Source organism: Gorilla gorilla, chromosome 10 (assembly GCF_029281585.2).
Source record: "Gorilla gorilla gorilla isolate KB3781 chromosome 10, NHGRI_mGorGor1-v2.1_pri, whole genome shotgun sequence".
NCBI lineage: Eukaryota > Metazoa > Chordata > Mammalia > Primates > Hominidae > Gorilla > Gorilla gorilla.
Genome location: NC_073234.2, coordinates 147620297 through 147648202, shown reverse-complemented (window position 1 = coordinate 147648202; position 27906 = coordinate 147620297). Strand labels below are relative to the sequence as shown.

General features: G+C 56.6%; 2 protein-coding genes across 2 annotated transcripts; one reads left to right on the top strand and one right to left on the bottom strand.

Moving 5' to 3' along the window:
* Nucleotides 1-739: 739 nt before the first annotated feature.
* NOC4L (nucleolar complex associated 4 homolog) lies at nt 740-27906 on the bottom strand. Its single transcript, XM_063694503.1, has 19 exons — nt 27784-27906; nt 25269-25471; nt 24636-24829; nt 16090-16236; nt 7190-7366; nt 6821-6941; nt 6134-6240; nt 4410-4517; nt 3845-3994; nt 3640-3739; nt 3513-3547; nt 2957-3007; nt 2654-2765; nt 2179-2239; nt 1852-1962; nt 1576-1736; nt 1392-1474; nt 1015-1128; nt 740-930 (listed from the first exon to the last, which is right to left on the bottom strand). The coding sequence occupies exons 5-19, from the start codon at nt 7304-7306 to the stop codon at nt 811-813; spliced, it is 1551 nt and encodes a 516-aa protein (XP_063550573.1). The 5' UTR covers nt 7307-7366; nt 16090-16236; nt 24636-24829; nt 25269-25471; nt 27784-27906; the 3' UTR covers nt 740-810.
* On the top strand, nt 7426-14043 carry DDX51 (DEAD-box helicase 51). The gene is made up of 15 exons (XM_055357673.2): nt 7426-7802; nt 7886-8058; nt 8893-9043; nt 9349-9494; nt 9581-9652; nt 9815-9921; nt 10165-10273; nt 10351-10496; nt 10751-10940; nt 11036-11151; nt 11232-11348; nt 11572-11673; nt 11847-11910; nt 12002-12136; nt 12473-14043. The coding sequence occupies exons 1-15, from the start codon at nt 7499-7501 to the stop codon at nt 12497-12499; spliced, it is 1959 nt and encodes a 652-aa protein (XP_055213648.1). The 5' UTR covers nt 7426-7498; the 3' UTR covers nt 12500-14043.

The window sequence follows — 27906 nt, the reverse complement described above, 5'->3', positions numbered from 1 at the left end:
CTACACAGCACCCACCCGGAACTCTACGCACCATCCACCCAGAACTCCACGCGGCATCCACCCGGGGCCTCTACACAGCACCCACCCGGAACTCTACGCACCATCCACCCAGAACTCCACGCGGCATCCACCCGGGGCCTCACGGGGCTCCCAGAACAAAGGCCAGATCGGCAGGACACAGGCAGCGTGGGATGCTGACACTCACAGGAACCCCCGACTCACACCAACCCCCCACTCAAACCAACCTCCCATTCACACTAATCCTAACCCACCCCCACACACACCAACCCCCATTCACACCAACTCTCCCCTCACACCAACACCTACTCACAACCAAACTCCCCCCAGTCACACTGACCCCCCCTCACACCACCTCCCCCACTCCCACACACACCATACCCGTATACACCACCATACACCTCCCACAACTGACCCAGGCAGAGAGAACCCCCCCAACCCTGCTCCCTCCCAGGTGTCTGGAGTGTAACCTCAGCAGAGGCCCCGAGCTCTGCCAACAGGGAGGTCACTGGGGCCAGGGGGTGAGGGAGGCTGGGTGACCGGTGACACTGGTGGGCCGGAGGCCCTGGGAAAGACCACGCCTCAGGTTCCCCACCATCCCCTCCCAGGCTGTGGAGTCGGCAGGGGCCTCGCTTTGCCATGTGCCTGGTGGGCTCGGGCAGATGTGAGGCCCTCGGCATGGCAGAGGCATCCAGCCACCCCAGTCCACACTCCCTGAGCCTTTCTCCTGCAAAAACATTTATTCACAGGTGGGCCTGGGTCAGCTGAGATTTATTCACAGGTGGGCCAGGGTCAGCTGAGCGTGAAGTACTGGGCACAGAGTTCACCCGGCCGTCCCAGCAGGCCCTGGGTTGGAATAAACTCCAGCGGCACCGGCTCGGGCCCCTTCTTCTTCAGGTCCCGCTCAAAGATCTGCAAAGCACAAAGCACGGCAGCTCTCAGGCTTGGCTCAGCGCCCTGTGGCCCAGACCCTTGCACCCCGGCCCAGTTCCGCACCTCGTAGGCCGTGAGCTCCAGCAGTGGCGCAATGCTGACCTCAGGCATGGACAGGGCCTGGTTGATGACGCTGGCGGCTTTGGACACCTCAGGGTGGTAGTGGCGCTGGAGGGCCTGGGGCAGCAGGGCCATTAAGAGGCAGCTGCCCCAGGCCCCCGCCCTGTGCCCCCAGCCATGGCCTCCCTGTGCTCCCAACAAGAGTGGGCGGGGTCGGGACGGAGCCATGTGAGAAGGCCAAGCACCAAACACCCACAAACCCAGGTGGCCAGCTGGGGACGCAACATGAGGCTATGCGGGAGGTGGCATGGGGAGCTGGGCTTTCTGAGGGGCCGAAAGATGGCTTGGGAGGCTCCAGGGTGTGGCAGCAGCACTCTCACCTGAAGCTCCCACAGGGAGCTTTCCAAGGCCCGGCTCTGGGCTGGGTCCTCCTCTCCAGGGTCGTAGGGGTCGGCGTCCAACTCTAGGAATGAGATGCAGGCCCTTGTCTGCCGTCCACCTCCCCAGGGCACCAGGCACCCCCGCCCCAGCTCCAGCCCAGCCTCCGAGGGCCCCGCAACTCACCAGGGCCGTGTGGACGGTGCACGAGGACCCGGCAGGCAGGGTGCCGGCGCAGCAGGTTACAGATGAAAGGCAGGACCATGAGCAGGGCCTCGGGGGGAGCCGTCAGGGCCAGGCGGGCCAGGCGCTTGGCGAAGGCGGCCACCAGGTAGGCGGGGAGGTGGCTGGGCAGGGCAGTGGTTGTGAGACAGGGCCCGGACTGCTAGCCCCCACCACCCTCCCCTGGCCGCAGGCTGCAGCCGCACAGAGCAGGGCAGAGCCAGGTGCCCTGGTACTCACGAGGAGGACAGGAAGAGGTCAGCCAGGTGGAAGAAGCGGGCGCGGTACTTGACGTGAAAGACAGAGGGGTCCAAGAGGCCGTAGAGCTTCCGGTAGAAGTCGGGGTACTCCCTGCGGGCCGGGGGGAAGGAGCAGTGGATGGAGCAGGGCCCGGGAACTGAGGCCTCCAAGGCCAGGGTCACACTCGGCGCCCCTTCCTCCCGCCCAGGGACTCCAACACCATGGCCTGTGAGGAGAGCGGGGACCCCGTGGGGCAGGGTGGGAAGGGGACAGAGGAGCAGGGCTGGGCAGACTGGGAAGAAGACCTGCACCCCTGGCGACACTCACAGGTTGTGTTTGTGAATCAAGATGAACAGCCCGTTCAAGGCCAAGAGGCTGAGGGCCCCCCCTGCAGACAGACAGACACAGGCTGGAGCTGCAGTGACCTCGCTCCCACCCTACACCCTGCCCACACTGAGTGTAAGTCTGTGGAGTGTGGCCTCTGCCCCTGCTGTCCCCTCCCACAGCCCCCACGGACACAAAGCTGGAGACCACATGCAGGGCAGGGGAGTGGGGGGTGGAGGCAGTAGGATCGGGGAAGAGGTGCTGCGGGGTGGTGGTTGGGGGTGTGAGCGTGGCGGCGGCACTCACCGAGGGGATTGGGGTGTGGTATGAGTGAGGCGGCGGCACTCACTGAGGGGATTGGGGTGTGGTATGAGTGAGGCGGCGGCACTCACTGAGGGGATTGGGGTGTGGTATGAGTGAGGCGGCGGCACTCACTGAGGGGATTGGGGTGTGGTATGAGCGAGGCGGCGGCACTCACCGAGGTCGCAGGCGCGGGTGAGGAAGTCGATCATGAGCGTGGGCTGCGCCAACTGCGGCAGGATGGCGTCATGCACAATCAGCAGCACCTTCTTGTAGAGGCTGAGGGGCAGCTGGGCGGGGGCCGGCAAGTGGGGGTGAGGGGCGGCTGGGCGGGGGCCGGCAGGTGGGGGTGAGGGGCAGCTGGGCGGGGGCCGGCAGGTGGGGGTGAGGGGCGGCTGGGAGGGGGCCGGCGGGTCGGGGTGAGGCCTCCGCCCTGGGGGAGACCCGGACGCCACCCCCGCGCCCCCGGCCTGGCCCCTACCTTGTGCTTGAGGAAGCTGAGCCACATGGCCTGGAAAGCCCTCCTGTGCTCCTGCAACGGGGTCCAGACTGCACTCGCTGCCCTCCCCACCCCAGACCAGAGCCCGAGCAGCTGCCAGGGCATCCCGAAGCCCAGCCTGAGCCAACACAAGCCTGCTCTCCACTTTTTTGACCCTGCCTTCCCTCTTCCCATCCCCATTCAAGTCAGGAATGCCTCGCCCTCGAGGCTGGAGTCTCAGAACAGCCAAGAAAGCAGCTTTGGCAAGACCATGGCCAAGAGGGGGGCTGCGCCCAACACAGCCCACGGGGCCCACAGGTGGCACCAGAGGCTTCAGACTCCAAGAGGCGGCGGTGGCCTCTGACCCAAGGGAGGGCCCCGAGTTCACAGGTCTCATCACCTCCCACACTTCGAGTGAGCCGGTGGCCGTGCGAGCTGCCACCTGTACCCTGGGAGTTTCCTCTGGTGAGGAAGGCGGCAGCCTCCATGGGGGTCTCACATGCACCCCACACACATCCCCAAACCCGGGAGGGTGCCCGGCTCTCCAGAAGCAACTCACCTTCAGGTGAGCAACCTTCCAGGTGTCCCACAGCTCTGCAGGAAAAGTGAGGGCAAAGGTCACCTGACCCACAGGGGAGGCAGACCAAGGCTCAGCCCTGTCCGCCCCTGACTCTCAGCACACTCACCCGCCCGCTTCACATAGAAGCTGGAGACGGTGGGCTCCTGGCGGGGCAGGCTCACGGCAGACAGCAGCGTGAAGGCGTTGTTCCAAAAGGCGGGAGGCACCTGCGGAGCCTGGCCTGAGTGCCTGAGCGCCTGGATGCCGCCCCCCGGTCCCTGCCTCCCTGGGAGGCAACAGCATGATGCTGGCGACAGGACCCCATCACTCACCTCGGGGTGCTGGCCAGTGACCCGGGCCATGGCATCCACGGCTGCCTGCATGGTGTGGTAGCGGGTGTCATCGTAGTCCAGGTACTCCCGGAACTGGGACAGGAGTAGGCTCTGGTCCTCCTCAGGAGACAGCAGGCCTCCCACCACCAACTAGGGGCAAGGAACAGTGAGCAGCCCTGCCCGGCCCAGCATAGGCCAGCATAGTCCAGGCAGGCAGCCCTGCCCCATCAAGCCCCCCAGGCAGACTCCTCCTGGTTGGGTGGGAGCCAGGAAGCACAGTCCAGGCAGGCAGCCCTGCCCCATCGAGCCCCCCAGGCAGACTCCTCCTGGTTGGGTGGGAGCCATGAAGCATAGTCCAGGCAAGGAGCCCTGCCCCATCAAGCCCCCCAGGCAGACTCCTCCTGGTTGGGTGGAGCCATGAGAGGCAACCCAAATGCACAGGAGCGGCAGGACTGTCCCAGACAACAGCCAGGCTCAGCTCAGCAGGCTCCGCCCCCACTACGGGGCCATCCTGGGCTGTGGCCAGCCAGCCAGGCCCTCTGGGAGTCCCCAGCAAGGCCCTCACCTTGAAGAGCTCTCGGGGGAACAGGTAGTTGCTTTCCCACTTGGACTTCTCCAGGGGGTGCGCTCCTTCCAGCTGCACGAACTTCATGAGTGCGCTGAGGGCCAGCTCCTGGGAAGGGGGCAGTGCAGGGTGGCTGTGATGCCCTCACCCCACGGATGGGCCCAGAGCTCAGCTCAGTCAGGGAGCCCCTCACATCTAGGCCCAGAGCTGAGAAAAGGGCGGCCGGGCCTTCTCTTGCTCCACACGCCACCAGATGCCACTCTGGGCTTCCGTGTCCCACCCACGACATAGAGATGACAAGATATCTAGTTAAAGAGATCCAGTGCTCACGACAGAGTCTGGCGAGGGAAGGGCACACAGCCCAGGTCTGCTTTATGGGCCACCTGACTGCTCTCTCGTCACCTGTGTCACGGGAATGCCACCATAACCCTTGGCAACAGCTGTGAAAACACAGGCGTGTGATGCCAGCATGGTGCCCAACTCAGACCCAGGCTTGGAAGCTCTCATCTCGGGGTGGCAAACTCAGTGCTTTCAGGGCCCGGGCAAATGACACCACAAAGCAAAAGAGCCACGTGCTGGATGACAGGAGCACACGGCTGTCTCAGAGCGGTCCCTGACTCTCCCTCCAGCCAATCGCAGCCATGAACAAACTTAGGCCCCCGTGTTGACACAGCTGATTCTTTCTTTCTGAGAAGGTGGAAACTGGTTATTTTCACGTGGTATCTCCCCAACATTTAAAAGTCTGCAGCTCGGCTATAATTACAGACAGACGTGTCGGCGAGGATGTGGAGTATGGAACCCTCAAATGCTGCCAGGGGGAGTGTAAGATGGCACAGCTACTATGGAAAACAGTCTTGTAGTTCCTCAGAACATTAAAAACACAGCTGCTGTGTGGCCTTGTAATTCCACTGATAAGGCATATTCAAGCAAAAGAAACATCACACAAGAGTTTGTACGCGAACGTTCACAGTCCGCTGTTCGTAACAGCCAAAGGTGGAAATGACCCAAATGCCCAGCAACATACGAGCGGCTGAACGATACATGCTGTGCTATACGACGGGCTGCTACTCAGCCACACAGAGAACGAACTTCGAACACACCGATGAGTGGAAGAAGCCACATACCGTATGATCCCCCTTATGAGGAGCGTCTAGAAAGAGCACACCCATTGATCCAGAAAGTAACCACTGATCCAGTAGTGGTTGCCTGGGGCTGGGGGTGGAAAGGGGTGGGATATGGGAGCGATGTTAACTGGTACAGGATTTCTTTTCGGGGCGATAAAGATGTTCTGGGATAGTGGTAACCACCACACAACACAGTAACAGATGCTAACTTGTCAGCTTTAAACGGTAAACTGTGCCTCAGTTATTCCTCACTACAAATTTTAAGAAAGTTCATAATGCATCCCCATGGCTGCAGACCACAGTGTGATCTGAGCGAACACATCTGTGGACTGGCACGAGGCTTGGTGTGCGTGCTCTACGCGAACACAGAGATCCCCGTGGATGCCACTGGAGATGAATACGGATTCTGCGTCTTCAATATTCAGTACAGGACTCGATAGCCATGTTTCTGAACGGGACTAAACACCCACAAGGTGACGCTCCCATGAAGGAAGCAGCTTTCCCTGGACAATTGTGGGAGCCCCAGACCTCTGCTTTGTGGATAACCTGGGAGTGGGGGTGCAGGGGATGGACAAGGATGAGGCCAGCCCAATGACCCACCTTGACCTGAAAGGAGGGGTGGCCCAGGAGCTCTCCCAAGCGATTGCAGCAGCTGTGATAGCGGTGTCTCATCCACACTTTGTACTTCCGTGTGGCTCCCTGGGACCCTGCAGACAGGTTAGGGTGGTCAGCCCACATGAGGCCCACATATGCCACCCTGGGCCCAGCCCAAAATCTCAGGCCTGGCTCCACCCTCCCATTGTCTCCTACTCAGCCTCCGCAGGTGGAAACAGGTCGCTACGGCCCCCAGACCTGTGCTGGGACCAGCACCCTGAGCCCTGCAAAGAGGAAGAGCAGCTCCTACCCCAGGACTGCCCCAGCCAAGCTGCCAGGAGCAGGATCCACATCCCCTCTCTTTACTCCAAGACCTGATGTCCCCAGGATGGGGACATAAAGGAAGCTCCGAGTTTAAGCGACCGTGTCAGGACCAGTCAACATCAAATTACAAAAGGGGTGCAAAGCACACAAAAAGTCGTACCTTGGCCAGTGTTCATCTACACTCAGCTGCAGGGCACCCATGTCACCCCTGCCCCAACACCACCATCCATCTTCCACGGTGGGCTCGGTGCGTCCTCCCACCAGCCTGCACGGCCTGTGCCAGGGTTGGGGGCGCTCATCCCATGGTGACAAAGCCTCCCTCCAACCCACGGAAAGAGAAGAGCAGCCCCGGGGCCCTCCAGGGCTTACCTGTCATGACCATCTCCTCAGAGGGCAGCTGGCCCACAAACAGCTCTCCCCGCTCCAGCAAGGCCCCAAAAAGACGGCTGCACGTGCGGACTGCTTCCTGGATCTCCTCCTGGTCCTCAGACTGCAGGAGAGGCGGCGGCAGGGTGCCCAGCCGGGAACTGTCACCTTCGCCCCTGCCGAGGCTGCCCCCAACCCGTTCCCTTCCCCCTCGGGACGCCAGCCCCGTCACCCCCGACCCGTGACCCACACGCCTCCCACCCTGACCCCCCAACGCCGTCTCGGAACCTCCTCGGGACCTGCCGCCGCAGCCCCCCATTCAAGTCCCGCTCCCGTGCCGCGACTCCGGCCCTGAGACGCCGCCAGGCCCACCTGCAGCACGGCCAGGATGTCGAACACGGCGTTGGCCTCCCTGCGGCTCGCCAGCACCGCCTCCAGCCGGCGGCCCAGAGCCCGGCGAACTCCCGCGGCGCCCGGCTCCCGCTCCATGCCGCCGCCAACACGGGACAACGCGGATTCCCAGCCGCCGGCGCTCCCGTGACGTCACCACTGCGCGTAGAACCCGACGTCATCTCTACGCGCCGTACCCCAACCCCATCTTTCGCGCGCAGCCCGAGTCCCAGGCGTGCCGCCGACGTCATCGCAGCGCGCCACGCCCGAGTCCCAGGCGTGCCGCTGGCCATGGCGCTGTTCTACGTCGCGCGGTACCCTGACCCTGATGCGGCAGCTGCGGCGGGGCCGGAGGGCGCGGAGGCCGGGGCGCACGGCAGGGCCCGTGCGCTGCTCGAGCGGCTGCAGAGCCGGGCCCGCGAACGGCAGCAGCAGCGGGAGCCCGCGCAGACCGAGGCGGCTGCACCGGCCGAGCCGGCGACCAGGAGGCGACGGCGGCCCCGGCGGCGGCGGCGGGTGAACGACGCGGAGCCGGGGAGCCCGGAGGCGCCGCAGGGAAAGCGACGGAAGGCGGACGGCGAGGACGCGGGCGCAGGTGGGCCGCGGGGCGAGCGGGCTCCCTCTGGGGCGCCGGCGACTCGGTGCTGACGCGCTGCCGGGTGGGTGTCTGCCTCGCAGAAAGCAACGAGGAGGCGCCGGGGGAGCTCAGCGCAGGGAGCAGCGAGGAGGCGCCGGGGGAGCGCAGCGCCAGCGCCGAGGCGGCCCCAGATGGACGGGCCCTGGAGGAGGCGGCCGGACCCCTGGTCCCCGGCCTGGTGCTGGGGGGGTTCGGGAAGAGGAAGGCGCCGAAGGTGAGCGTCGGTGGGCGGGAGGGTGGTCGGCGTGAGAGGGTAGGCTGTGCGGATTCTTAAGTGCGGCGGTCGCCCCGGAAGGTTTCGTTCAGCGAATGTTCCCGGGTCACAGCCGCGCCTCGCTGCCAGGCCTGCAGTTTCATCGCCTGGGGGTCTGGATCCTGCACGTGCAGAGCTCCCGTTTCCTCTGCTAGGCTTGCCCCTGTCCTCCCGCCGCGCCGCGCCGCGCCGCGCCGCGCCAGTTCTCCTGCAAGATGTGTTTGCGTGATCGTGCGGGGTTTCCTGCTGTGCGCTCACCGCCTCAGGAGTAAGTCAGAGGCCGTTCTGCAAGCCCCTGACCGTTGGTGTTTTTGCTTAGCACGTGTGGTTTTCGGTAAAGAGATTTCCAGCGAGACAGGTGAAGAAAGCGAGAAGTTTGGTAGAGTGCTCGGGCACCTTAGGTAGGGCAGGTGGAGGAGGTTCTCTTTGAGTTGGGATGCAAAGACTTGAAACCAGGTCAAGGTTGGGGGTTGGGGGTGCCAGGCAGAGGCCTCGAGGCAGGGACGCCGGCGTGGCTGAGGCAGGCGAGCGCCAGGTCACAGGACCTCCTGGCTGCGGGAGGGTGGGTGCCACTGTGGGTTGATGGGAGGCTACAGAGTGAGTTTGCTGAGAGAGTGGCATCTGCTTTTACTGTTTAACTTCTGAAGGCTGTATGGAAAGCGCATCCTGGGGCTGAGAAGGAGCTGAAGACTACAGACGTTTCCTCAGCCTCCCTCCCGCAGCTTCTTCCACCCTGGGCTTCTGCGCGAGAGCCTGGAAAGCGCTCACCTGGCCTCTCTTTCTTTTTGATGGCAGGTCCAGCCTTTCCTGCCAAGGTGGCTGGCTGAGCCTAACTGTGTCAGAAAGAATGTCACCGAAGACCTGGTTCCTGTCGAGGACATCCGTGACGTCCATCCTGACCTGCAGAAGCAGCTGCGGGCACACGGCATCTCGTCCTACTTTCCAGGTGCCCCAGCCCCGGGCAGGCAGCTGAGGGAACACCTCCCTGGGCACCCACACACAAGGCTGTGAGTGGCCGTGGGTCAGGCGTCCCTGCCACATCGGTGCCAAGTGTGGTCTCAGCACCCTTAAGCTCATGGTTCCCACTTGGGTTTCCTGAGGCTGGCGTTCCTCTGGGCCTTGGTGCCATCCCTCTGGGGAGCGGTTCCCAGGCCTCCAGCAGAGCAGCCCAGCCCAGAAGTCACAGGCAGGGAAGCGGCAGGCCTAGGCCTAGGCGTAAACACGACTTCTCTCTCGCCCTTCCTCATCCAGTCCAGGCAGCTGTGATTCCCGCCCTCCTGGAGAGCGCGGCCTGTGGGTTTCTGGTGGGCAGAGGCGGCTACCGGCCTAGCGACCTCTGTGTTTCTGCCCCAACAGGCAGTGGGAAGACACTGGCCTTCGTCATCCCTGTGGTGCAGGTCTGTGTGAGGGTCCTCTTTCTCTACAGCGGGTGTGCAGAGGACAGGTAACAGCCTTGCTGACGCAGGCGCTCCTTCCCCCTCAGGCACTGCTTTCGAGAGTGGTCTGCCACATCCGTGCCCTGGTTGTGCTGCCCACCAAGGAGCTGGCCCAGCAGGTATGTGGACCCTAGACCTGGAGCGTGGCACCGCCGGCCTCAGCTTCCCTGCTGAGTGCACAGCGATCAGCCCCTGGGGGACCCAGATTAGATCTGGGGTCCTTTTTGCTGCAGTAGGTGGACACCAGCTATCTCCAGGCCAGTGACAGACTTCTCCTGCAGGTGAGCAAAGTTTTCAACATCTACACAGATGCCACACCTCTGAGAGTCTCTCTGGTTACGGGACAGAAGTCTCTGGCCAAGGAGCAGGAGAGTCTCGTCCAGAAAACGTAGGTTGTGTCAGGGTGCGGGTTTTTCAGGGGGTCCCTGCTCAGCCCTGCAGGTGGCCTGAGGCACCGTGGGAGCAGAGGAGGGGTCACCATCTTTAACCACCTGTTCCCGTGAAGAGGAGGAGCTCCCACCCGCCCCCTTCCCATGCGGGGTGGAGTCGGGGCTATGGGGTGAGGCAGCGTCTTGCTATCCGGAAGCCCTTGAGAAAGCTTCCTTCTCTCGAGCCGCTCTCTGGTCTGTAGAGCTGATGGGTACCGCTGTTTGGCTGACATCGTGGTAGCCACCCCCGGCCGCCTGGTGGACCACATCGACCAGACCCCAGGATTCAGCCTCCAGCAGCTCCGCTTCCTGGTAGGTCCCTGCCCCAGGGGCCTGGGCTTTGAGCTCAGGGCCGCGCCACTCAGTCCCGGGCTCCCTGTCTCCTGCAGGTTATCGACGAGGCTGACCGGATGATTGACAGCATGCATCAGTCCTGGTTGCCACGGGTGGTGGCGGCCGCCTTCCAGAGCGAGGACCCCGCAGACCCCTGTGCCCTGCTCCAGCGAAGGCAGGCCCAGGCTGTGACAGCCGCCAGGTATCCAGCAGCACGCCCAGGTGCTGGCCTCCCCTGAGCAGAGTCCTCTGCACACAGCTCTCCTTCCTTAATGCCCAGAGATAAGGCTGGCTTGAGCTTTGGTGCACAGAACTGCATCGTTCTGTCATGTGAGCTGGAGCCACCTTGCTCCTGGTCTGCGGCAGTTTCTACAGTGCATAGCACGAGGAATCCTGTTTCCTGGAGGTTCGGGGCAGCCACTGGTAGGGTGCCAGCAACACCCCCTTCTCTTCCAGCACCTGCTGTCCCCAGATGCCCCTGCAGAAGCTGCTCTTCTCAGCTACTCTGACCCAGAACCCGGAAAAGCTGCAGCAGCTGGGCCTCCACCAGCCCCGGCTTTTCTCCACAGGGCTAGCACACAGGGGCCTGGAAGATACAGATGGGGACAGGGATTCGGGGAAGTATACCTTTCCTGTTGGGCTCACGGTGAGTGGGATACCGTGTGGGCAGAGGGTTGCACTGGGAGCCTGGGGCCCCTAACCAACCCTCACCTCCACCCCGACCGCCTGCCGTCCCTGTAGCACCACTACGTGCCCTGCAGCCTCAATTCTAAGCCGCTGGTCGTCCTGCACCTGGTCCTGGAGATGGGCTTCTCGAGGGTTCTCTGCTTCACTAACTCCCGAGAGAACTCCCACAGGTGAGGCCCCGGCTGGGCGGGGGCGGCAGAGGTGGCCTCTGGTCCCAGCATCACTTGGCTGCAGCCTTCTCTCTGCCTAGGCTCTTCCTGCTGGTGCAAGCTTTTGGGGGTGTGGACGTGGCTGAGTTCTCCTCGCGCTACGGGCCTGGCCAGAGGAGGATGATCCTGAAGCAGTTTGAACAGGGGAAGATCCAGCTGTGAGTCCCTGGGCAGGGGCAAGGCCTCTGTGGGGTGGGGGTGCCCACTCCAGGGTCAGCCTGGGGCTCTTTAAAAGGTGCTTTCTTCTGCAAATTGGCTTCCTGTGCCCCGGCCCCATGGCAGCCAGTTCCCAGAAAGGCCTGAGCTGCCCCCCGCAGGGCCGGTGCTGCCACGGCCCCTGCTCCTGGCACATCAGGCCCACAATGCTGTGTGTCCCGGCAGGCTCATCAGCACGGACGCCACCGCGCGAGGCATCGACGTGCAGGGCGTGGAGCTGGTGGTGAACTACGACGCCCCCCAGTACCTGAGAACCTACGTGCACCGGTGAGCGCCGGCACAGCGGCCACTGGGGGGTCTGGGGCTTTGTGAGCTCCTGGGCATTGATGTGGGACCGTCTTGCCTGGCGTGGGGTGGGGTTGGTGTGGAGAGAAGCTGTCGTTCCGTCAGACTCTTGAAGGCTCAGGGGCCAGTCTGGAGATAGCTGCGTTTGATTCCAGGGTTGGGAGGACAGCTCGCGCTGGGAAAACTGGACAGGCCTTCACACTGCTCCTGAAAGTGCAGGTGAGGCTGCGAGGGTCTTGGGAGTTTCTGCTGTTGGTGGGTGTTAAGGGGCTGGCCCAAGAACCGCCTTCCACCATGAGCTTTCCTCCAGGAGAGGAGATTCCTCCGGATGCTAACTGAAGCTGGGGCACCTGAGTTGCAGCGGCACGAGCTCTCCAGCAAGCTGCTGCAGCCGCTGGTTCCTCGGTACGAGGAGGCCCTGTCCCAGCTGGAGGAGTCTGTCAAGGTAAGGGCACCAGAGTCCGGCATGAAACCCTCTGGGGAGGGCGTTTGCAGAGAGGGCGTCGTCACCACACGTGGAGAAAAGAGGGAAAAAGAGGAAAGCGAGAAGGCAACAGAGGGTCACACAAGTTGTCCTCGAGCTTCTGGCCCAAGGGTGGGGAGCCCCTGGGCACCAGTGGTGGAAACACGTGGCCCCAGGGAGGGCTGTCAGCGGGGCCAGGGCCTGGTTTCTGCATGCACAGGGCTTCCTGTCCTCAGGGTTCCAGGGGCAGAGCCCGGGGCCCCACAGACGATGAGGGGACAGAGTGTGTGGTGCTGAGCCCTCCCCTTTCCTCCACAGGAAGAGCGCAAGCAGAGGGCGGCCTAGGCTGGGGCTCAGAGGGCCGGAGGGACTGAACGCTCACCACCCTGACCCTCCTTCCAGAGCAGTGCTGATCACTGGATGCTGTATGTGAGGAAAGGAACCCCCCAGTGGACACAGCCTTCCTCCCCAAGCACGTGGTCTCTGCGCCAGGCAGCCCGGGCGTCAGAGCTCAAGCACCCGCCCCGACTGGAGACTTTAGGGCTTGTCACTTTCAGAGTGTGGAGGTCAGGATGGCTGCGGGCAATGAAGCCTTAGTAAAACGGTGAAAAGTACTCCCAGACGGATGGGGGCACCTGTCATGCTTTTGGCTGAGAGTTGGGGGCATTAACCTTGAGCTAATGTTAAAAATCAAGCTCTTGGCCAGGCATGGTGGCTCATGCCTGTAATTCCAGCACTTTGGGAGGCCAAGGCGGGTGGATCACCTGAGGTCAGGAGTTCGAGACCAGCTTGACCAACATGGAGAAACCCTGTCTCTACTAAAAATACAAAATTAGCCAGGCGTGGTGGTGCATGCCTGTAATCCAGCTACTTGGGAGGCTGAGGCAGGAAAATGGCTTGAACCCGGGAGGTGGAGGTTGCAGTGAGCTGAGATTGCGCCACTGCACTCCAGCCTGGGCAACAAGAGCAAAACTCCGTCTCAAAAAAAAAAAAAAAAAAAATTGCCGGGCGCGGTGGCACATGCCTGTAATCCCAGCACTTTGGGAGGCCGAGGCAGGTGGATCACAAGGTCAGGAGATAGAGACCATCATTGCTAACATGGTGAAACCCCGTCTCTACTAAAAATACAAAAAAAAAAAAAAAACAACTAGCCGGGCGTGGTGGCGGGCACCTATAGTCCCAGCTACTCGGGAGGCTGAGGCAGGAGAATGGCGTGAACCCGGGAGGCGGAGCTTGCAGTGAGCCGAGACTGCGCCACTGCACTCCAGCCTGGGCAACAGAGTGAGACTCCGTCAAAAAAAAGCTCTCCTCCCCAGATTTGTGAACCTTGTGATTGTTCAGTGGACACCTGACGTATTGCTGGTGGGAAGGTCACATGTGGAGACAGCTGGGCAAAGCCTTGGGGCGTTAAACACAGAGTCACTCATGACCCAGCACTTCCTCTCCTATGCACCTTGTACACCCCAGATCAGTGAAACCTACATCCACACAGAAACGTACACAAATCTCTCAGCAGCACTGTTCACAGTAGCCAAAAACTAGAAACCACATGTCCGTCAGCTGATGAATGGAGAATAAAACGTGAGAAATCCACACCAGGAGAGAAAAAGGAGTGAGGCACCAGCACAGGCACCACGTGGATGAACCCGGAACCTGACGCTAAGTGAAGGAAGCCTCTGGAACCCGACGCTAACTGAAGGAAGGCTCCGGCTATAGGGCGTGTCCCAGGCATAGCCAGAGATTGAAGGGTGCCGGGGCCGGGAGTTGGTGGGGGTTGGGGCTGGGGACACAGTGGCCAGTGTGTGGGTTTGTTTTGGGGATGATGAAAATGTTCTTAGATTGTGTGTGGTGATGGCTGCTCACCTCTATAAACCTTTTACTAAAAACCATGGACTGGGTGGATACAGTGTGTGAATTCTCTCAGTCCAGTGCTTTGTTTGAAAAAGGTGGATGATGCCAACATCACTAACCGCCAGGGAGACGCAGGCCACGGCCACACCCGGCTCACTGGAGTTGTGAGGATGGAAACACCAGCCCACCCCCCTCAGTTCAGACCTCAGCTTATATGCAAAGAATGTCTGGGATGGGGACTGGCAGCTGATTAGAGATGCAACCACTGAACCTGTGGACTGTGTTCAAACAAATGCCAGCAGAACACAAAAGGTGACTGTTACAGGAGGCAGAAAGAAATGATTTAGGTAGATGGGGTAAAGCCAGTCCCCAGCAGAAAACTTGCCTTTTAACAAAAAGCAGCTCAAAAATAGCTCCCTTTCTAGCCTCTGGGTTCAAAATCACTTCTCACAACAAGCAGCCAGAAAGAGCAGACCGTGAATCACAGATGAGACAGCTCGGGCACAGAAGGAGTGCGGGGGGTCTCCTGGGTGATCACCAAACTTCACACTTCCACAATGGGCCCCAGTAAAACAGTGGACCCTAATAAGCACATTCCCGTCCCGTTAGGTGCACTAAGGGAAGCTAAAAGCAGACTGAGGGGTGCCTGTAACCCCAAGAAGATGTCTGGGAGCAGACCCAGAGACCCTCCCAGAAAAGTGTCACAGAGCAGCACAGACTAACAGTGATAGAAACTCTCTATACAAATAGCACACCTTGTCCCAGCTAAATCCCTGGGCCCTGGGAGGACAAGACATCCCTCCTCTAACCCCTCGTCACTAGCCCATTTATAAAAACCTTGACAGGCCGGGCGCGGTGGCTCACACCTATAATCCCAGCACTTTGGGAGGCTGAGGCAGGCTCATCACCTGAGGTCAGGAGATCGAGACCATCCTGGCCAACATGGTGAAACCCCATCTCTACTAAAAATACAAAACTTAGCTGAGCGTGGTGGTGTGTGCCTGGAGTCCCAACTACTCAAGAGGCTAAGGCAGGAGAATCACTTGCCCGGGAGGTGGAAGTTGCAGTGGGCCAAGATCAGCCCACTGCACTCCAGCCTGGCGACAGAAAAAAAACCTTGACATCTTTACTACAACTTAGCAACCCGCTCAGGCCCCCTCTGCAACGGAGAGCTCTTCTTTCTTTTTGCTTATTAAACTTCTGCTCCAAACTCACTGTGTGTGTGTGTGTGTGTGTGTGTGTGTGTGTGTGTGTGTGTGTCTGCGACCTCGATCTCCTTGGCCATGAGACCAAGAACCTTGGTATTTACCCCAGACCACAAGACTGCTTCACGATGATTGCCATTTATCGGGGATTGATAGTGGCTCAGTGCTGCTGGGTTCGCAGACATAAGATGTGGGCCTGGCCACACACTCGGGAGGTGGGAGGAGCAGGCACCGTGGGCACACTCGGGAGGTGGGAGGAGCGGGCACACTCGGGAGGTGGGAGGAGTGGGCACCGGGGAACACTTGGGAGGTGGGAGGAGTGGGCACTCTCGGGAGGTAGGAGGAGCGGGCACTGGGGCACACTCGGGAGGTGGGAGGAGTGGGCACCATGGGCACACTTGGAAGGAGGAGCGGGCACCGGGGCATACTCGGGAGGTGGGAGGAGCGGGCACCATGGGCACACTTGGGAGGTAGGAGGAGCGGGCACCGGGGCACACTCGGGAGGTGGGAGGAGCGGGCACCATGGGCACATGGGAGGTAGGAGGAGCGGGCACCGGGGCACACTCAGGAGGTAGGAGGGGCACCATGGGCACACTCGGGGAGGTAGGAGGAGCAGGCACCAGGGCATCTGCAGTGCATCGGGCAGGCCCGTCCCGGCCCTTCCACAGTGGCACGGGTACCTGGATCCTTCCCCAGAGTTTCGAGATGTGAGAGGGGAGAGGAGCGGGAGGGACAGAAGCTGAGCACACAAAGGAAGAGGTGGGAGGGGCAAGAGGAGGACAGAGCTGTTGGTGACAGTGGGGACCAGGCGAGAGGGGGTGGGGTGGGGGCTGAGGGGTGTGCCGGGGCCATGCTGGCGGCAGGATGGTGGGCACTCACCTGCTGGGCCACCAGCTGCTGAGGGCTCAGGCAGGCGTCCGTGGCTGGGCCTCATGGGCTCTTTGCGACCTTCACGGAGCACGGAATAGGGAGGAGGGACCTTCAATGTGCAGCGTGAGCTGTCCACACGTTCCCGTCTCCTTACCTCTACGGAGGAAGGGGGTGAGTCTTGAAAGCAGGATAATGACAGCAAGGAGCACAGCAGCCACTGGCCTGACCCCATGTGGCCATGTGGGAGGGGCACAGTGTGAGCCGCCCCTACCTGCATGTAGGCCTGCACTGGCGCGGTCCCTGTGGCCTTGGGAACCTGAGACATGGGGGACGGCAGAAACAGTGCTTTCCTGGTGGGCCGTGGAGGGTAGGCCACTCTCCTGGTGGGCTGCAGCGGTAGGCTGCTCTTGGCTGTTGGCTGGTTGGCTGCTAGGCCTGAACTGTGACTTGCTGGGTATTCATCTATGAACTCAAAGGACAGGCCTTAGAGAAAGAGCTGGAAGACGGCAGAGCCATGGAGGGGCGGCCAACCCCTCCTTCACCTTTCCAGACATGAGTGTTCCGCATGGCCCTGTGCATTCTAGTTGCTGAGAGACTCTAGGGCGAGTCGGACGGGTCTGGCCCTCCAGGAGCGAGGTCTGCACTGTCAGGAAGGCAGAGCAAGGCTGGCCGCAAGTGGCTCATGCCTGTAATCCCAGCACTTTGGGAGACCGAGGCAGGTGGATCACCTGAGGTCAGGAGTTTGAGACCAGCTTGGCCAACATGGTGAAACCCCATGTCTACTAAAAATACAAAAATTAGCTAGGTGTGGTGGCAGATGCCTGTAATCCCAGCTACTCAGGAGCCTGAGGTGGGAGAATTGCTTGAACCTGGGAGGTGGAGATTGCAGTGAGCCAAGATTGCACCACTGTACTCCCGCCTGGGTGACAGAACGAGACTCTGTCTCAAAAAAAAAAAAACAAAAAAGGAAGGCAGAGTGAGTCCACCTGCCAGGTAACAGGCAGGGTCCCGGGTCTGGAAGGCCCACAGCCACCCCCACTCAAACTGTCATAGCCCCCCCATCAGCCCCGGCTCCAAGGAGATGGTCCTTGTCACTGGATAGATGCACACTTGGGCAATCAAGAGGTGGACCCACAGGCTCAGCTGGGCCCGGTCTCCGTAGGAGGAGCCCCGGTCCAGGGAGGGGCAGAACCACCCCCACACTCCGCCCAGGTCAGGGTGGCAGCCACGTCTCTGGAGGGTGGCACAAGACCAGGCAGCAGGCACAGCCAGCAAAACTGGCCACACCCGCGGAGTAAGGACGGCTGTGGGGGAGCGGAGGAGGGCGCAGCCTCACCAGAGCACAGCTGTGCCCGTCTAGCCCCAGGGGGAGACGGTGGGTGGGGTGTGCCGCCTGCGTCTGGCTTGCCTGCTGCGGCGCCCCGGGCGCTCCCCCGCCTTATTGAATAAGCAGAGAGAAGCCCAGGGTCGGGGGGTTCCTCTCAGGCCTTTCAGAGGAACGTCACGCCGGTTCTGGAGGAGTGCGCCCCTGACCCAAGGCCCTCCCTTGCCAATGACACTGATGGCGTCCACATCATTGTGGGGAGGCGTGGGAAATAAAAAGAAACAACTGTACGGGTGGCAGCGACGAGCCGCACCCGAAGGCGCTCCCCTGTGGGACCCGCTGCGCTCCTGGACCGCCTCCTCCCGTGGCTGAGGAAGGAGGCGCATCCAGGCTCCCCCACCTGCGTCCCAGCCTCAGCTCTGCTACGGAGAGGCCGCCAGGCCGGGGCAGGCAGCACAGTGGCCCACACTCCTAGCTCCTCCAGCACCCCCACCCCTGGCAGCCCCATTGCCGGCCAGGGTCTGGCGTCTCTGAGCCAGGTGGCCCGGCTTCCTGGAAGGGCCACGCCAGTTGCACCAAGATCCTAAGAAGTCAGCCCAGGCTCCACGCAGCGGTTTGGCACATCCCACGAGGCGTCCTTACTGCAGCCCAGCCCTCCCCACGGCTCCTGCTCCCAGGGGCTGCGCCGGGCAGGGGTGGGAGGCAACACCAGGTGCCCACTCCAGGAAGGCCTGGGGGTTGCGGGGCTCACGGAAGGCATCCGGGGGTGGCGGCTGCTCTGGGCTGCGGCCCTGGGGGAGCAGCTCCCCTGGACCACACCTGGAGACTCTACCATCAGCAAAAATGGCAGGGAAAAGGCCTCTGTACCACTGTCCTGTGACTGGGCAGAAAAGGAGGGCTTGCTCCCGCTCAAGGAAGCTTCTAAAATGCACCTGCTGCTGCTCGCAGTTCTCTTCTTGGTGGGGCCTACAGCTCCTGGTCCAGGTCACAGTGCTTCCCATCAGGTGGGAGAGAATCACAGCCCACCAAGCCCATAGCTCTGGGGCCAGCAGGCAAAAGGCAAAAGCCCTGCTCATATTCCGAACCAGTGGCCTTTGAACACTGTGCCTCCTGTTCAAAACTGTGCCTTGGGCTATGAGAACAGAGCCCGCAGGGACTACCATGCAAGTCAGGAAGCTGCTTCCGAGGAGCCCGACCCTCCGCGGGCGGCCACTCCCCGCCTCGCCTCAATGCCACACAACCAAGCTGCTCTTTAACAACCCACGTTCCACAACGCTCCTTATTCTGGTTTTGTATTTCCATTCCGTTCTCCCGCAGACTTAGTCCTAATGTATTTTATGCTTGGAATCCTTTCACAGCTCCCACAGACTTCTGTGCAACGGAAATGTGTACGAAAATTGATCACAAGGCTCTAGGTGTTCAAAAACAATGATCCCGACTGAGAAATCATTACAGTTAGTATTGGTATGCAAGTAGTCAACATAACATAAGTATATTACAAACTATGGTAATAACTAAATATAAAAAGTGAAATTTAACCCCAGTGAGATGGATCAGGCTGTAAACTGCCCGATTCTGTCGCTGTTCAGGGTGCCACTTGTAACCGCCCTCGATCCCTGGTGGACTGAACAAAGGGGGCGAACGTGGGAATAAACGACAAGAGACAAGAGAGTATATTTGAAAGAAGGGGTCAGGGGGCACCTTGCCTCTAGTGGACAAGGGCCCTGAGCTTTACACAGCCCTGCATATTTATTGGTAAAAGAGACAGAGCTTTACACAGCCCTCCGTATTTATTGGTAAAAGAGATCGCGACAAAGTGTGGTGATTGTCGGGTAATCGGCAGTCGGCCGTTTGGTTCACAGCAGGCTTGCGAGACTGCATCCTTCGAACAACAGGCGCTAGATTTCCCAGTAGATAACTTCAAGGACCCCAGTGCCAGGGAGTGACCGCCCTCAGCAAACCTTATGGCAGCAGGCACAGCTGTGAGTTTTACTCACATCCTACATTCAGGATAAACAGTTTGCTGATTGATCATATAGCCTCCAGCGGAATGCTGAGTTGGTCATGATCCCTTCGGCCTTTTTGGCTCCCAACATCAGGCTATTTTTTTTTTCAACCAGTTCATCCATTCATGGGATGACATAGATTCAGCACCGGTGCCGTTCTTATTTTTCGTATTTATAGATCAAAACACCAAGGAAAACCCGCACCCGTAATTAAGCAGGTGGCACCAGGAGTTCTGCCGCTTGACTCTGAGCCCTTCTGAAGACTTATCAGCCGGAGCTTGACAGGTTCTCCTTCACATGTGGCTGAAGCCAGAAGAGAAGCCTCCCGGCCTGCAGGCAGCTTTGTGGGTGGCACATGGGGGTGGCCTCCTCAGCCTTGATGGCGGCACTCAGGGCTGTCCTCTGGCAGAGCCCTCACCAGGCAGCAGCTGAAGAGGAGACCCGGATGATGACGGAAGCTCTGGAGACGTTCCTAAGGCCTGGTGACTGTGTTTGGAAGGTCTTTGCATCTGTGCAGCTCAGCGTGAGGGGCAGATAGGCTGAGCCACACCCTGGCAGCCTGGGGTGGTCGTCTGATTCTTGCTGTCCTAAAGCTCACACTCCAGTCTCACCATGCACGGCTCCCAGCCCCCCCACCTTGGCCCTGGGGGGACCCTCCAGGGAGCATCACCGCCTACTCTTCAGCACACCCTCTGTCCCCCGAGCTTTGCTTTCCACATCGAGGGCCATTTGCCTGCTTAAGGTGAGTTTGTTTGTGGTAAATGTTTTCACTCTTATCCTTGAAAGACAGTTTTATCCCAGCACTTTAAAGCTACTTCTGGTTTCCACAGTTCCTACTAAGAAAGGAGCTGTCCATGGAATCGCCTTTCCTTCGTGAGAAATCTGTTTTCCTCCTGGATTCTTTCATGGTTTTCTCATCTGCTTTGAGTGCCACAGTTTGCCCAGATGTGTCAGGCACAGGTATCTTTGTCTGTATCCCGCTAGGGACTTGTTGTATTTCTTCAGCCTTTAGACTGGTAAATTAAACCCATTCTGGAAAATTCTCAGCCATCCACTCTTTGAATATTTTCTTTTTTCATTCTTTTCTGGAACTCAGTTGAATGTGAGATCTTCTCACCCCTCCCTCTTCTTTTCTTATTTTTTTGCAGAGACGGGGCCTCACTCTGTTGCTCAGACTGGTCTTGAACTGCTTGGCTCAAACAATCCACCCACACTGGCCTCCCAAAGTGCTGGGGTTACAGGCCTGAGCACTGCAGCCAGCCTGTCTTCTTTGTCTTGCTTGCTAGTCTCATGCTACCATGATTATTTCTCCAGTTCTCTCTGTAGCTCACAAATTCTCTAATGTATTGTTTAACCCTTCCATTAAGTTTTATAAAACTGCAGTATAGGCTGGGCACGGTGGCTCATGCCTGTAATCCCAGCACTTTGGGAGGCCGAGGCGGGTGGATCACAAGGTCAGGAGATCGAGACCACCCTGGCTAACACGGTAAAACCTTGTCTCTATTAAAAATACACAAAAATTAGCCAGGCATGGTGGTGGACACCTGTGGTCCCAGCTACTTGGGAGGCTGAGGCAGGAAAATGACATGAACCTGGGAGGTGGAGCTTGCAGTGAGCCGATATCACTCCACTCCAGCCTGGGCAACACAGCCAGACTCCGTCTCAAAAACAAACAAGCAAACAAACACAAAAACTGCAGTATAATTTACATACAGTCCAAGTTACTGTTTCTGATGCATACTTCAGTTTTGATCAATGCACACAGCCATGTAACAACCATCAGCATCAAGATACAGAATCTTTCCACAGTCCCCCAGAATTCCCTCTTGTCCCTTTGAAAGTCAGTCCTTCCACCACCCCAGCCCCTCGTGACCGCAGAGCTCTTCTCTGTCGCTATAGTGTTGCCTTTTCCAGAATGTCATATAAAAACAAAAACTGCAGCCTTGTAAGTGTGGCTTCTTTCACTCTGCATAAGACATTTCAGGCTTATCCCCGCTGCCCCCAGCATCAGTGACCCAGCCCTGTCTCCTGCTGAATGCTGTTTTATGGAACCGGTGGGCTGCCGTTTGTTTACCCATTGGCCAGTTGAAGAGTGTCTGGGTTGCTTTCAGTTTTAGGTAAATGAATAAAGCTGCTGTGAACACTTGCATCATTTTTCATTGTGGTTACAGTATTTGGTTATTGTGTGGACATATGTCTTCATTTCTCTTGTATAAAGAATGAAGGGCAGGATTGCTGGGTCATACAGTAAATGATTGTTTTATTTTATAAGAAACTGCCAAACTGATTCCAGAGGGCTCCACTATCTTGTAGTCCCACCAACAAGGTATGAGAATTTCTGTTGTTCCACACCCTCACTAAAACTTGGTTTTGGTCTTGTCTTTTTTTTTTAAGGCATTCTCACGGGTGTGCAGTAGTTTCTCATTGTGATTTTTATTTGCATTTCCCAGAGGACAGTGCTTATTTGCCACCTAGAGAGCTTCTTTGGTGGAGTGTCTGCTCAAATCTGTTGCCCACTGTACAAACTAAGTTGTTTTTGTATCAGTAAGCTTTGACAGTTTTTTGTATGTTCTGGTTACACGTCCTTAATCAGCTACATGACTGGTAAAGGTTTTCTCCTGGTAACTTGTCTTTTCATTCTCTAAACAATGGTTTTCACATAGCAAGAAGGTTTAATTTTATTAAAGTATGACTTGCCTATTTTTTCCTTTTATAGGCTCTATTTTTGGTGTCATATCTAAGAAATGTTTACTTAACCTATAGTCACAAAACTTTTTTCCTATGTTTCATAGTTTTGAATTTTATGTTTGGGTCTATGATTCATTGAGTTAATTTTCTATGGGGTGTGAGGTAGGGATCAAGATTACTTCCATTAAGTTTTGAATTTCAATTATTACATTTTTCATTTTTAGAGGTTCTATTTGGTTCATTTATTATCTGCTTAGCTTCTGATACTCTCTTGCTTCTTATTCATGCTTCTTAGCTTCTCCTTTGTTTCTTCAAACACATTAAACATATTTGCATTTCCCATTCTAACATCTGAGTCTTTGCAGGTGTGCTTCTTTTGGCCATAACTTCTGAGGCCCCTTCTCTTGTGTGTGCTGTGATTTTCCACTATGAGCTTATAGTCTAGGGATCCTGCTGGCTGGAATTCCTTGAGGCCTGGGTTGGGGGTTCCTCCTGCAAGGACGTACATTTCTTTCTACCAGAGGCCTGGGGGCACTATAGCTCCAGATATGCTTGCAATTAAAAGTCACAGTTTGCAGTTCTTTTGAACATGTAAATAATATGAACTTTGGTCCTATACCTGTGATGGAGAGTGCTAGCCAGGGGCCATAAATTTATAGGAGAGACTTTTTAAAGATGTTCCATCCACAGCCATGGCCAAGTGAGATACTGTTTCTGCAGTGAAACTTAGAGTAGTAGTTTGCCCACTTCGTCATTTCCTGGTAGTGTTTGCTGTATCCCTCTGTGAGCCCAGCCTTATATGGGGCTCTCCAATTTGGTTCTGCCCCTCCCTGGGCCCAAGGCTTCTCCAGACTGCTCCCCAAACTTACCTCAAAGTTCTAGGTCATCTGGGTCCATGGGGACCCAGGCCATAGAGTGTCTTTAGCACAGAACTACCTCCTTAGACTTCAGCCCTCACCTGGTTTCTAGACTCACTATCCTGCAGACTCATTCACGGTTTTATATATTTTATCTGGCACTTTTTGAAAATCTGGCATTTTTAGATGTTTTGTTGAGATAGATTTTCAGGTTCTCTCATCTACCATATTACCAGAAATAGAAGTCCTTGTCAGAGTGATTTTTCACAGAAATCATTGTAAATATTTTTGAAAAATTATACTATACAGCAAAGCAAGCTCTCCCCTAGAGAGCAAATATATGTGAAAATTACAGGGTCAGAGTTCCTTGACACTCGGCCCCTCCCCACCTCCAGAAGCCCATGCAGGGAGCCTCCTCAGCTCTGTTTAACGGCTGCCTCCAAAAGGAAGGGGCTCAGTCCAGCCCCACTCTGGCCTAAGGGCCCTGAATGATGAGTGTGAGATGCAGCTCCCACAAAGCCCAGCGGCCACTTACCTTCTGCTGTGCAGCAGCAGGCCTGGGGCGGCCAAGGGCTGCACGGCTTTTTGCTGCTGGTGGTGTTTCAGCTTTCAGAGCTGCTGCATGTGCAGAGGCTGCACAGCCAATCTGGCCCCCTGTGGTGACAGCAGAGAGACAGCACGCAGGACACACGAAGTGCGCATGGACAAGGATCTGCATCTCACACTCATCATTGCCACTGATTTGCTCAGAGGAGTAACCTGCCTGGCAATGACTGTAAAGGAAATGCCTGCTGCCTTAAAAAGGAGAAATAACGCCCATGCCGCATCTCCCCTTAATAGAGGCAAGCAGCTCTCGCTGGGGGGTACAGTGGCCTCTGCTCCATTTGCTTAAAAGGGGGAGGTGCAAGGAATGAGGCTCTAATTAGGTGTCTTAAAAAATTAACACATGAGGCGCCGATGGTCGTTGTGACCCAACCTGGAGTCGGTCTCGGTCCGGCACCCCAGAACTCCAACTGGCAGACAGGCATGTGTGACTGCTTCAGCAACTGTGGAGTCTGTCTCTGTGGCACGTTTTGTTTCCCGTGCCTTGGGTGTCAAGTTGCAGCTGATATGAATGAATGCTGTGTGGAGCAAGCGTCGCAATGAGGACTGTCTACAGGACCTGATATGGCATCCCTGGATCTATTTGTGATGATTATATGGCAACCCTTTGAGGTCCTCATTGTACTCTTTGCCAAATCAAGAGAGATATCAACAGAAGGAGAGTCATGCGTACTTTCTAAAAACTGATGGTGAAAAGCTCCTACCAAAGCAACAAAATTCAGCAGACACCTCTTCAGCTTGAGTTCTTCACCATCTTTTGCAACTGAAATATGATGGATATGTTTAAGTACAACTGATGGCATGAAAAAAATCAAATTTTTGATTTATTATAAATGAACGTTGTCCCTGAGCTTAGCTAAATGGTGCAACTTAGTTTCTCCTTGCTTTCATATTATTGAATTTCCTGGCTTATAAACTTTTAAAATTAACCAAATAAAAGATTTTACTGATAAGAAAAAAACGTTAACACATGGCAGAACAACTCAGCAACTTCTAGAATGAGAAATTTAGAAAGGTTTGATGCAACTCACTCAAGTGAGTTGTTTCGAGTTTGGTGAGGCGAAGGTGGCTGCCTACCTGCCGCTTTTGGCAGCTGCCTTATCACAACACTGATCCCGTTGCGTTGATGGAAGCACTGTGACCCTGGCTGACAGCACCACAACTGCCAGGACAGACACCACAGGAGGCGTGGCCACAGCAACCTGGGCCATCTGGTATGTCAGCGCTGACATCAGTCTTGGGCCTTGCAGGTGGGAGGTGGAAACTCGAGTCTAAATAACAAGAAACAAGGATCACACATGCCCTGCCCTGTCACACCGCGTTATCCTTCCTCAGGGGTTGAAATCATCAGCCCCCCTCAGGTATTAAAAACAATGATGAGGCCAGGCGTGGTGGTTCACACCTGTAATCCCAGCACTTTGGGAGGCTGAAGTGGGTGGATCACCTGAGGTCAGGAGTTCGAGACCAGCCTGGCCAACATGGTGAAACCCGGTCTCTACTAAAAATACAAAATTAGCCGGGCGTGGTGGTGCATGCCTGTAATCCCAGCTAATGGGGAGGCCGATGCAGGAGAATCACTTGAACCCAGGAGGGGAAGGTTGCAATGAGCCAAGATTGGGCCATTGCACTCCAGCCCAGGTAACAAGAGAGAAACTCCTTCTCAAAAAAAAAAAAAAGCAATGATGACCGAACGCTTACAAGCCGGGCTACCTGGAGGTTGGCCATGGTGGTGCCCATCAACAGGGCTCTGGGTCTCGGGGCCGTGACCGTGGTGAGCTGGGGGCTCTGCTGTGGTAGGGGGGTGACGGCTGCACTTGCACTTGTGTGGTTGGCTGCTCCCCGGGCAGGGCCTGCGGTGGTGGGGGTGGTGGGAGCAGCTGCAGTTTCTGTTTCTGGAGTCTAATCAAGTGCTCCTGAAGATACAGATAATACTCATGTGTTTCCTTAGTTGGCAAGCTCACTTATGCAAATCCAGAAGTTTATGTATTTCTTCACTCATGCTTTTAAAAAGACTGTCAAGAGATGTATAGCTAATCAGATATAGATGCTACTACCAGGTATCTCTGGTATCACGGGCTTGCTTTCAGGAGCCACGTGGTTCTAATGGCACATCCTGACTGGCCCTCGGCCCCCACAAATGCACCGCCGGCAGCTCCCTCCCACGCATAGGACACAACACACACTCTTGCACATGACACACAAGGCTCATGCAGAGATGCGCCATCCTCAGAAACACCCGCACACAAGGCTGGCCCTGGGCTGGCCTCAGGGAACTTGGGATTTGGGGAGGTCCCCACCATTCTCTGACCCACAGCCCCTCATCCTCTGGGCCTGTGCCGCCTTCTCCCTGCGTTCTGAGTCCTCACCACACAGCCCCGAGCTTCCTGAATGCACTGCACTGCTCCCTGTCACATGCATGTGATGTGTGCGCTACTCCTGCTGCCGTGACTTTCCCTCCCCCATAACCATCCAGGAACTTCCTATTTGCTCTGAAGACTCAGCATGACCTCCGTTCTCCCAGGTCAGGCACTCCTTTCCCTGTGCTTTCTGATACTCACCACCAGGACTGTGAGTTCCTAGGGGCATGTGTTGGTTTTCCACTTTGAGTAGGTGATTAAAAATGGACGGATGGATGGATGGGTAGATAAGAAGATGGGTGGATGGATGGGTAGATGGATGGACAGATGAGTAGGTGGATAGATGGATGGCCGGATGGGGTGGATGGATGGATGAATGAATGGATGGGATGGCTGGCTGAGTGGGTGGGTGTGTGGGTGGATGGATGGATATATGGATGGGTGGGTCAGTGGGTGAATGGATGAGTAGACAGAAGGATAGGTGGATGGATGGATGAATGAACAGATGGATGGAAAAGTAGATGGGTAGATGAATGGATAGATGGATGAGTGGATGGATAGGTGGGTGGGTGGATGGACAAGTTGGTAGGTGGATCGGTGGATGGGTGGGTGAGTGGATGAATGGAGGGACAGATGAGTAGGTAGACAGGTAGGTGGGTGAATGGATGGATGGATGGACAGACAGGTGGGTAGATGGATGGATGAATGGGTGGGTGGGTGAGTGAATGGGTAGAAAAGCGCTGGGACTATAGGTATGAGCCACTGCACCCAGTATATGTATTTTAAATTTAGCCATTAAATTTGAAAGATAAAGCATATAAAGTGGATGTTTAAAATCTTTTTCTTTTCTTTCTTTTTTTTTTTTTGAGACAGAGTCTCACTCTGTCGCCCAGGCTGGAGTGCAGTGGTGCGATCTCAGCTCACTGCAACCTCCACCTCCCGGGTTCGCTTGAACCTCCTGCCTCAGCCTCCTGAGTAGCTGGGACTACAGGCGCATGCCACCATGCCCGGCTAAGTTTATTTTTAGTAGAGATGGGGTAAAATCTTTTTCTTAAATACAGCACAAACTCACATCATAGGGGTGCACCAAGTCACATTTCAGCTGGATGCCTGCATGTCAAAATCTCTGATTAGCCAAAGCCAATATTACCATCAACAGAATAAACTCTGTGACAGATGAATAAATCTGACATTTTATTTTTTAAATAATATTTTAAATTTAGGGGTCAAGCTTATTTGTATCTGTGAAAAATTCCCAAACTAGTACTTTTTCTTAAAAGACTTGTCAACAACAGAATTAAACGCTGTCCTTGAAGATGATTTTGCTCAATGCTGTGAATACCACAGTCCATCCCAACACACAGATCAGAATCAGCCTCCAATCCAATCTTCCCACCACGCTTGATATTATTACTTACATGTTTGGAAATACATGTTGGTGCAAAAAAGATAAAATGTGCTTCCTAAAGTGTTCTACCATGGAGTCTCTCTTTATGTTTGTAGCAACTATTAATCTATTTCTGTATTTTATTATTAGAAAGTTCTTGACAATTATTTGTGTGCGCAAAATTAACAGCTTTCACAATAATCATCCATTGTGCTACAGCCTTCTACCACTGCAACAACAGATACAGGTTCATATTTCAACTGACAGAACTTCTAAATATAAAATCCCATAAGGGTTTTTTTTTTTTTAATCCCAAGTCATCTGAATACATACCGACATTTAAAAGTGAATATTCTGGCTGGGCGCAGTGGCTCACACCTGTGATCCCAGCCCTTTATCACCTGAGATCAGGAGCTCAAGACCAGCCTGGCCAACATGGTGAAACCCCGTCTCTACTAAAAATACAAAAAATTAGTTGGACCTGGTGGCTCATGCCTGTAGTCCCAGCTACCGAGGAGGCTAAGGCAGGAGAATCGCTTGAACCCAGGAGGCGGAGGCTGCGGTGAGCCGAGATCACACTGTGGTACTCCAAAGCCTGGGTGAC